The sequence below is a fragment of the Echinops telfairi genome, unplaced genomic scaffold (genome assembly GCF_000313985.2).
Source record: "Echinops telfairi isolate 266 unplaced genomic scaffold, ASM31398v2 ScPeMD7_2565;HRSCAF=3150, whole genome shotgun sequence".
Classification (NCBI taxonomy): Eukaryota; Metazoa; Chordata; class Mammalia; order Afrosoricida; family Tenrecidae; genus Echinops; species Echinops telfairi.
The window spans coordinates 5,890,801-5,901,485 of NW_022106463.1; the positions used below are offsets into that span (position 1 = coordinate 5,890,801).

The window sequence follows — 10,685 nt, forward strand, 5'->3', positions numbered from 1 at the left end:
ACACACACACTTTTGCACACACCTGTGTGTGTATATATATGTTTTGTATTGTCTGTCTGAAAATATATCTGTCTATTCCAAGGGCAAAGATATGGTACTGTCAGTAAAAAGACAATAGTAATGAAAACTAAAAAAACCCAAACAAACAGATATTTGACCCAAGGAACCTACTTTTACAAGGATTCACCCGATTGAAGCCCTGTGGGGGCTGTCTGTACGTTTTATATATACATACATACACACATGTATGTATATACATACATGCAGACATACATACATATATTTGGTGATAGGGCAAAACTTTCCATAGCCCTCATTCACAGAGGTAGAACTATGCCTGTCAGATTCATCCATGTCATAAGGAAGCAAGGAGGGCATTGCAATAGTAACTGCATGGTGGTTCCAGGCCACCCTCAAAGCAGGAGACCTGAATCAGAATCCGGTGACCACCAGTCCCATAGCCTTGGGAGAGCAGCCCTCTGCTGGTCCTCACACTAAGGTGATTGACCCTTCAGGCCAGTGGAGTGTGCTGGCTTGTTAGATCTGCTACCGTTGAGTCTGTACAGAATAGTCTTCTGTCGATGAGCTTTAAACAGTCTTCCACCATAGATGGCAGCGCATGATGACGGCGCTCCATTCATGCAGCAGACTGCCTCACAGCAGTGAACTGCTGCACGCCATCACGTGGATGAGGTTCTGTGCACCGTAGGGTTCATGGATGTGGAATGTCCCTTGAGCTGTAGTGATGTGCGTGGCCCCGAGTTTGGGGTGTGCTATTACTTATTTTCTTCACACTCTCTGTTAACTGTATTTATATCCCAGACCATATGTTGTCGACTTCTGCTTCGACTATAGGGACGGAGTCTCTGAACTTAACGTTTTCAGTCAACCCGAGGGACCCGAGACCCATCGGTGTTGTGTACATAGAGGTGTGATCCACGCTCACTTTCCTGGAGCACTCCCTTGTGGGAACAGACTATCAGTGGTGTGTCTGTCTGATGAGGGGCAGTGGTTTAAGTGCTCGGTCCTTAGCTGAAAGGTTGGTGGTTCAAAGCCACCAACTGCCCCACGGGACAAAGGTGTGGCAGCCTGCTTTGGGAAAGATGACATCTGAGGAAATGCTACGGGGCAGTTCTTCTCTGCCCTGCAGGGTCTCTGTGCCCTGGTGTTAGCTTAATGGCGGCAGGTTTTATTCTGATGGTGGACATTGGATGTTTGCTGTCAGTGCGGAAAAGAACATGTACGGGTCCTACTGAGATTCAGTGTAGCCGACAAGGAACAAGTATTGGGTTTGGGAGGAAATCAGAGTTATTTGCACACGATGGGACAAGGCCTCCTTCCTGCTACCCCCAAACTAAGAGGGCAGAGTCCAGTGTAGACGTTCCTGTTGTTATCATTGCCTTTAGCCTATTAGGCTAAAGGGGTTCAAAATGCTGTGAGAGAGTGTGGCGTGGGGGGGCTTTGCCCACTAGGGAGGAAGTTGGTGGTGCTGGGCTGCATCTTGCCCCACTGGAGTCTCTGTTTACAGAGGCGTGTAAAGGAAGCCATGGGACGTGTGTGGCTGTACACAACCAGACAACTGGGATTGCGTGGCTAGGCGCTGATGGACAGAGAAGCAGAGGACAGAATTAGAGACATCTTCTGGGAGGCTGGGACATGGTCCCAAATGCAGTACCATGCCACAGCAAGGTGGAACGGAAGGCTTACCAGCACAGCCCCGTCCCTGTGATGGGCGAGCGAGCCTGCCGGCAGGGTGAGTGGCAGAACAAGGGCATCATCCACAGACTCCTGGCATGAGGCCCATGTCTGAGCTCTGCAGCGACCTCCTCTCCACGCAGCTCCGCTGAGCTGCCTGTGTGTGCAGAGCCGGTGCCAGCAGGCCCGCCGAGCGGAGCAGCTGCTCAGGAGCAAGATGAGCAGGCAGAAGAGATGCCAGCGCGACACGCCCAGCACACCGGGACCTGTCTGGGAATACAGTTGGGAGCAGGGCCTGCAGGCCTGAGTACGGTTGTCGGTCTTGGGTCCCAGGAGCCTCAAAACCAGGACCACAGACAGCGCCAGACTAAACAGCAGGCACAACTGCCGCCAACCCTCGGTACAAACTCACAAATGCATACAGAAAGTGCTGCAACCAGGGGTCCAATTCACATGTGCACAGGCTCAGCCCAGACAACACGTGTTTAAACACGCCTCTGTCAGCAGTGGGTGGCTGTAGGCAAGCTTTCTCAGCAATGTACCAGCCTCAGTTGTCTTTAAAACTCCAGACCCACCGTGATTCTGACTCACAGCAACCAGTAGGACAGGGTAGAACTGGCCCTGTGAGTTTCTGAGACTTGAGTCTTTTAAAAAAAATATTTTTATTGGGAGCTCTTACCGATATTATAACTCTTTACTGGGCTGAACTGCGAGCAGGAGTATGTCCTTCTGAGCAGCGGCTGGTGGTTTCCAACCACTGACCCTGTGGCTAACAGCCGACTCCTGACCACGACGCCACCAGGACACCTGGCGGATGCCTGCACTTCCATTCTGATGTGGTGTGAATCAAAGCATGCAGGAAGGGCTAGAGAGACGGAAACATCTACTTCCTGAGTGCTTCCTCCCCCACTACCACGACCCAGTTCTGCCTGACAAATCCAGCTCGACCAGAGTACACACATGGGTACAGATAAACGCTCTTGCCACATGGACTTCAGGACAGATAAAACTCTCATGAGCAGTATTTGGGAGTAGTGATATCATGAGGGATGGTGGGGGGACGGGGAGAAAAGGGGGACCCATCACAAGGTTAGATTTATAGCCCCCCGCCCCCAGGGGATGAATAACAGAAATAAGGGTGAAGGGAGACAAGGCACAGTGTAAGACATGAAACAGCAATGATATAGAATTGATCAAGGACTCATGAGGATGGGAGGGGAAAGGAGGGAGGGGAAAAAGGAGAAGCTGATACCAAGGGCTCAAGTAGAAAGAAAATGTTTTTGAAATGTTGATGGCAACATATGCACAAGTGTGCTTAATACCATTGAATGATGGATTGTTAGAAGATTTTTAAGAGTCCCCCAATAAAATGGCTAATAAAAAAGGAATTACAGATACAGGACCATCAGCAGGTCTTATTATGAACAAATCCTAAGAACATTAAAGCTGTATTGTTGAGACAAGGGGCTGAGAACTTGTGCCAAGTTGTCCCCGTTGTGATAAGGCTCCTGTTCACCCTCTGTGAGTAGCCAGGGCTGTCCCTGGTGAACCTGCGTAGGGAACATTACCCCATCCACCCTGCAGCTCTGCCGTTTCTGCCCCTTCAGGCTCCTCTTGTTCCCTAAACACAAAGAACATTTAGAAGGAACATGCGATGAAAATCAATATACTTGTTCATTACTGGAACATGATATGTTCCTTCTAAATGGTCTTTTGTGGTTTTACTAAATCCAAGGGGGCGTCAAAAAGTTTTTGGACAGTGACAGCAATTTTGAAGCCACTTCATATATGTCTGTGTGTGCGTATGTTCTTTGTACAGATTTGTGGACCTATCGCATGTGGATGACCCTGTGTGTTAGGCCGGGTTGACTAGAGAAACAAATCCAGTGATACTCATATGTATAAGAAAAAGAGCTTTATATCAAGAAGTAATTGTATATCAGGAAAACATCCCAGTCGAGTTCAACTCAAGTCCGTAAGTCTAGTTCTAGGCCATAAATCCCTGGTCAGACTGATGCAGCCATGTGCAATGATGCAGGAAGGTCACCGGCTGTGGGTGCAGAGTCTTGTGGGTCCAGTGGTGGTGAATGCATCTCCAGGGCTAGCGCAGGTCTTGCCATGGCTCACTGGTCTGAAGGTGACGGCAGAAAGAGAGGGGAGGTTCCCAGGACCCTCCTTTTGAGGAGGCCACGCCCACCGGGAGGCACCATCAGGCTGTGACCTGATTGACAGGCTAGACTCCACCCCACACTTCATGTTGACACGAAATTATTTAACTACCACATCCTGTAATTTTTTGACATTTGGAAAGCATGAATGTTTTCACACATAAATTGCTTTGTGTGTATGTGTGTGTGTCTAACTAAAAACTCACTACCATTGAGTTGATTCTGACTCCTAGTGAGCCTGTAGGGGACCACGAGGGCAGGGTAGAACTGCCCCGTGTCTTGTTTCCAAGACAGTAACTCTTGTCTTTCTCCCATATGTGTACATGTGTGTATCTGTGTCTGTATATGTATATACTCACGTATATGTATGTACACATACGTAAGAAAATGCTATTAAGGATTACCATTTGTACTTTGATGACTAAAATGTTGGAATTTCTAACGTAGAAGCAGAAAACATAATTCCGGTTGTAAAAACTAAATCAGGAACCTGACAAATAGACATATCTCGGATCCCTGGACTGGCAGCTTTTCATGCCCTTTCTTTTCAAGCGACGCTCTTGGTTTGGGACGGCGATGAGCAAACGGGTCGATGTTTCATTCTATGATGAATGTGATCAGACCAGGATAATAATCCGTATTGCCCGCGATTCGTGATTATTAATGTCATTTAGCAAGATCATCAGTGCTACCTGTGTGTCTCTTCTTAGAGGTCCTTAATCATTGTACCCATCGGTATGTTTTAGAGAAGAGAACTTACAAAAGCCGGCCCACTCCCTGGTCCTCATTGACGCATGGCGGCCCCAGAGGACCCCGTGGGTCTCTGAGACAGTAGACCTTTCCAGAAGTGGAAAGCCTCACCATGCTCCCCCTGTGGATTCAAACTACTGAGCTGTGGTAGCAGCCCATCCATTAGCAAAAGGCAGAGAATTGAGTTTTTGAGCTGCTTGATTCACTATTTTTGTTAAATAAGTTAATACTGAAATGTTTTACCTTTGATTAAGTTACTGGAGTGATTGATTTTTGTCGTTTTTGTTTGTTTCTCTGTCAGAGCCCCACCGCAGATCAGGCGTCCCAACCGGGAAGTGAGACCCCTGAGGAAAGACGTGGCAGGCCTCGGAGCCCGGGGAGCCGTGGGCCGAGCTCACCCTCCGTGCAGGAGTGAGAAGCCGGCAGCGAGCAGGGACAAAGAGTGCAGGGCGCGAGGCAGAGACGACAAGGCAAGGCCCTCTCTGCGTGGCTCGTTCTCTTGTCTTTGGGTGGGCAGGATGATGTTGGCAGACTTTTCAAGGTGCCTTGGTTTTGATGTGGAGGAGTTAAAAAAAAAGCCCGATTCGTAACCCAAGAGGTCTTTGCATTTTGAAGGCCATGTGGGAATGCCGATTACCTACGCAAAGGTGCGTTAAACAATCCCCGGGCTCATGTGCACCGCCGCGCGCACGCGCGTGTGTATGTATGTGTGTGTGTGTGTGTTTTCCCAGGCTGTACATCTCCCTAGGAAGGAGCAGACCACTTCGTCTTTCCCCCACCATCAGGAGAGTGTTATTTCAGAAAGCTGTTATCTAGCTAGATCACGTCTTGTCATAGAGATGTGCAGTTACGTACATACGTGTGGAAAGACATAGCAGCCAAACTCACTGCCATTGGAGAGTCGATGCGACGCACACAGGACCCTGTGGGACAGGCAGAGCGGCCCTGTGGTTCCCCAGACGGGCTCTCTACGGGAGGAGACAGCCCCGGCTTTCTCCCAGGAGCCATTGGTGGTTTTGAACTGCGGACCTTGCCGTCAGGAGCCCAGTGTGGCACCACTACTCCACCAGAGCTCCGAAATATACGTGAGGGGTCTTTAAGCGCTTGTAGAGAAGTGGCACCGAAAAGACAGCGGACGGTGTTCACAGACGTTTGGAGCAGCTTCATGGACGTCTGCTGGCCTGTGATCCCACACGGGTTTCTTGCTTTCCGTCTCCTCTAAATTCACCTGCCACTGCTGTGCTCCGACCTTTAGAGAGAACATTTGAGAAAAACAGTGGCGGGGCTGGGGCGGGGGTGGCTGGAGAAGCCATGTGTCTTGCTCCGGGCCCCAGACGCACGGTTTTGGTTTCTCAGTGTCGTGTTGAGAAGGGCACAGTGGAGCAGCTCGCGGGGACACTACTCTCCGTAGGGCCCATGGGGGCTTCAGGGAGGTCCGAGCTCACAGCCTCACGTGGCTGTTCAGGCCTCCCGGCCCTCCCTCCTCCTGAGAGCCACAGGGATGCTCACCAAGTCCGTGTGCTCCTCTTGATCCCGCGCACCGAGACTCAGGGTGCCCTTGGCGCAGTCCCACCCGTGGAAGGGCCAACGGAACCCTAGTGTGGGCCCCGCCCTCGGTGACCATGGCCTCCCTCCCTGGTGAGAGGGAGCCAGGTAAAGAAAGGAATGAGTCTTCTCAGCCGTATTCTGCAGTCTGACCCCAATGGACTTTGGAAAACGTAGTCGATGATTATTTTTGCTATTTACGCTATTTTAAGTCAATGTAGAAATAGATACGGGTAGAAAGGCTAATGTGCGTTTTTCACGCAGAGAGAATGGCCTGAAATGAAATACCAGGAAGCAAAAATATGTTAACATCAAAAAATATTTAATTCATAAGCCTCTGCTTTCCCCACATTGTTTCAGACCATGGCTTCGTGGTTGACTAACTCTTGGTAGAATAAGGAGTGTTTCAATTGCAGTCTCATAATTGAGGCAGTATATACTTTTAAGTAGAATTCAGATTGAAGTGGGGTCACTTATGTTTACCGAGAAGGTGTTTTTCAGGTTACTATAAGACTTAAAGGACCGTGCTTCCCAGAGTGCCCTAGCAAATGGCCGCATCTGAACATGTTCTTTCTCAGCAGTGACTCCATCAGACGGAAGTATCCTTTTGAGTGCTACTGGTCGGTAATTATATGAATGAGTCTATCTAATCTTGAGAAGCTGTCATTGAAGAAGAGTGTACAGAGTGTAAGGCTACATGCCACTTGATGAATGGTGATCCCAGGACCAAGTGGTATGCTTCATTTAGCGAGTCACACACAATTTCAAACAATTAGTACGACAAACGTCTACTCATTTATGATCAATTTTACTGACATAAGGACGTGCACCCCTCTTTTGTGAATGACACACTAACCCTCTGGTAAACAAGATGGATAGACCAAGCGGCTGCAACAGCGGGCTCGCGTCTAAGAACCGCGAAGATGGCGCGGGCCTGGTGGTGTTTTGTTCTGCAGGGCAGGGTCGCTAAGGGTACCCAACAACGTCAACATGGCCAATGCCATCGGATGGTGGGCGCTCACAGAATGCCCTGGCTCATTTTCGCCACACTCTTTTATCTGTCAGGAGCCCTGGTGGTCCTGTGGGTTAGGCTTTGGGATCCTCACCCTAAGATAGGCGGTTCAAACCCATTGAAAGGTGAGGCCGCCAGATCAGCGTGTGGGGAAGATGGACAGCCCCAGAAGGGCCTACGCAGGGGGCTCGGGGCTGGCACTGGCTGTTGGCAGCGAGCTTGGGTTCTTCTGTCTGTAGCCAGCCTAAAGTGGCAGTTGGGGAATGTGTGTAGTTCTGCGGGATATTGGTTAATATTTTTGATTCTATATGGTGAAAGTGGAAAAAAACCAAAACACCACAAATGTGTACATTGGAACGTTGCTGACTCATCAATTGAGCAACTTCTCCAGTGGACTAAATGGCAGTATTCAAAACGCCAGAAACATCGTTCCTGAGGTCTTAAAATGCCATTTGCAACAGACTAGCTATAGAAATGATAACCCTGACCTTCAGCAAAATAGGAAACCAAGTTCTGCTTTATAGCGTTGTGCAAAATTGCTGTGGGTATTGGGTGGGGGTGGGCTTCAGAAGTTTGTGAGAAAAGTCCATTATAATTTCATTCAGTCTTTTTCGTGAGTTTTTTTGGAGCCCCTCCCTCAATATTTCCAGGCTGGCATATGCCAGGTTAACCAGCATGGTGTTGGTGAACTCATTAGGCGGTGTTTCCATCATACAAATACATGAGTCCCGGTTATCTGGTGAATTCTGACTCACACCGACCCCCTAGGAGACTCCGGAGCGCAGGCGATGGTTCATTGTAGTTGTTTGAGTGGGGAGCGTCGGTGTTCCGTTTCTCCCTTTAGCTCTTAATGTCATTTATTTCACATCTGTGTAAGTTAAGTTTCATTAGTGACTCTGTTCCATCGTCAGCTGGCAAAGTTGCTCGGCGTGTTAGTAAGTGGTGCTTACACAGGTAGGAGAGGGTTGGGCCATGCCACCAGCACCCAGGGGTCCAGAAGGATCCTCAGACTACCTTCACACTCTTCCCCGGCTCTGCTGTGTCCCACCTTCCCATGGCAAGCAGGACTCTGGTTTGTAAAGCCTCTGTTAGTTGCCCCTGTTTGGAAAGCTTCTGTAACGTTTCTTTGCGTCTGGTCTTTCCCCAGAGCCCTCGGGTTGCATCGGTCTGTACAATGACAGCTCTCTTCGCGGAGATGTAGGATTTCACCACAGTTAAAATCGGTTCTCCTGTTCACGGCGATTTAGAGGCCCTTTGGCTTGGAATTGCTACGAACGATACTGCTTTGCATAGTCTTCCCTGTTGGTGCCCATCCATGCCGGATGGAGTGGTGGGCCACGGACCCGTGAGCGTTGGACTGTGACTGCTGTGGTCAGGGGACGCTGAGCAGACGGTCCTCTTCGGCGCCACACCTTTCCGTGGCTGCCCCTCTTAGAGAAGGAGCTGCTGCCCTGCGACTGGGGCACTGGGCGCTCCGTGGTTCCTCCTCACCCACCCCCCCCTTCACTCTGTTCTCACTTGGTCCGTTCTCTGGGGTCCCTGAGCCATTTGCCTCCAGCCCAAAATGCTGGTCCCGCTCTGCCACGTAGGGTTGCTTCGAGCCCAGCGGCCTCACAACAGCCCTTCCTTCAGATGCGAGCCGGACAAGTGCCTCTGCGCTAGCGTTCCGACCCTCTGCTCCAGCACCGCGGTGCGCTGCGTCCCCGCTGCGCCCGTCCGGTGGTGTCATCTGTCGGCGGTAGGTTTGTGGTGCTGGCCTGCAGGTGATGCCCGCCTTCCCACTGTGTTGGGACCGAAGCTCCAGCTTGATTCTGCTGCCACGCTGCCCAGACAGCGGACAGTGTTGGTTCTAGTGCTGTCACCAGGGTGCTGGCACGCCCTGTAGCAGGTGGCTCAGGAGGACCAGAGCAGCTGCAGGAAGAGAGCGTCCACCTCCCTCACTTCTGTTGACCCAGCCTTCTGTTGACCTCTTCGACAGGGCTGTGAGAAGAGGTTACCGTGTCACCAGGGCGTGGACTCACTGGGCCACTTTCCCCGCTTCCCTTTCACAGCATCACAGCAACTGGGGGGCCGGAGCCCCAGGCAGGCCCTGGCCCTGCCGCAGAGGGTGTTCGGTGGCCGAGCTGCCTCTGGGAGCACAGTGTGGCCCCTCTGAGCTGAAAATTTTTTGGCAGAACCCTGCAGAACCCTGAGCGTCTTAAGTCATTTTTAAAGCCACCCTATTATTAAATAAAAAATTGGGGGTAAAGCATATTACCTTGATGGCCTTAATCATACTGTGTCTGGAAAGGTTCTTTTACATCGTCATCGGGGTTCAAGGGCCTTGCTAGGAAGGACTTCTGGCTCCCGGGGGCGAGGGGGGGCGGGGTGCTTACTGGGAAGAGGCTTTGTAAGAGACTGTGTCGGAGCCCTGGCGCCTTCCTCAGGCGCCGCTTTTTGGGAGCTTTTGGGGGCACAGGAAGCGCTAGGCTAGCCCCGCAGTCAGATGTTTGGAAAGGAGGTGCCTTAGGGAGTTCTGGGAGCCTGAGCGAAAGGCCTGAAGGCTCAGGTCTTCGTCAGCATGAAGTGGGGGACCCTCAGTGAGTTATTCTGCTCCCCAGTAGCAGGGTTTTCTCTCCCCCTCCCCTGTTAGCCCGACTACTGTCTGGGCACGATGGCCGTTCTCTGCCCACACATTCAGCCAGAGGTGTCTCCCCTTCGAGCAGAGGCTATTTTACTCTCATTTGCACACGTTCATAACACATGGACCAGTCTGCCCATGCCTTCTTTTTATTTGTCATCTTAATTTGATCCCACCCCTTTAAGACGTCATGGTGAAAGGGCACACTGAACGCACACTGCACCCGTTCAGTACCGCCGGCCCCTTCTGATGTCAACAGAGGGCCGCGGCGCTCTGGGCCATCGCAAAACGTCACCACCGAGTTAAAAAATAATTTCTAAGCGAGGATAGTGTGGGAAAAGCTTACCGATATTCATTAAAGCGAGTTATCTTTTTTAAACTGTTATGTGAAATGACTCAGTTATTTAAAGCATTTTGGATTTTAATTAGTTTGCTTATTTTTAACAGTTTCTCCACCAGGCGATTCACACATCCTGCCGTTCAGTAGTCGAATCGCACTCCCGAGAACACAGTCGGTCCCTGCACACTGCTCGTCCTTGCCCTCCTGTGAGCTCCCGTGTCCCGCCAGCCTCCCCCTGGGATCCACTGATCCAGCGTTCTCTCTCTGGGTTCCCCTACCTGGGTTTCCACACACCGGGCCCAACCGCCATGGCCGAATGAAACGGAGAACAACCTCCACTGGGAACCAAGCAGGCAGGTGGGCAGTGGGCCTGGTACTGACGCACCTCTCTGTCCCTTTCCCAGGGGAGGAAAAACCTGCAGGACGGCGCGAGCGATGGCGAAATCCCCAAGTTTGACGTTGCCGGCTATGACAAGGACCTGGTGGATGCTCTCGAGAGAGACATCGTCTCCAGGAACCCCAGCATTCACTGGTGAGCACCCCCCCCTCAGCCCC

At 51.0% G+C, this 10,685-nt stretch overlaps 1 protein-coding gene across 4 annotated transcripts in view; it reads left to right on the plus strand.

The window, feature by feature from the left end:
- The window catches only part of KATNAL1 (katanin catalytic subunit A1 like 1), a 65,672-nt gene that overhangs the window by 32,877 nt on the left and 22,110 nt on the right, over window positions 1-10,685 (plus strand). For all 4 annotated transcript variants that reach the window (XM_045294021.1, XM_004714817.2, XM_045294023.1 and 1 more), the window contains exons 4-5: window positions 4,915-5,083; window positions 10,535-10,662. In XM_045294021.1, the coding sequence (XP_045149956.1) occupies window positions 4,915-5,083; window positions 10,535-10,662 (297 nt within the window). The remainder of the gene's footprint in view (window positions 1-4,914; window positions 5,084-10,534; window positions 10,663-10,685) is intronic.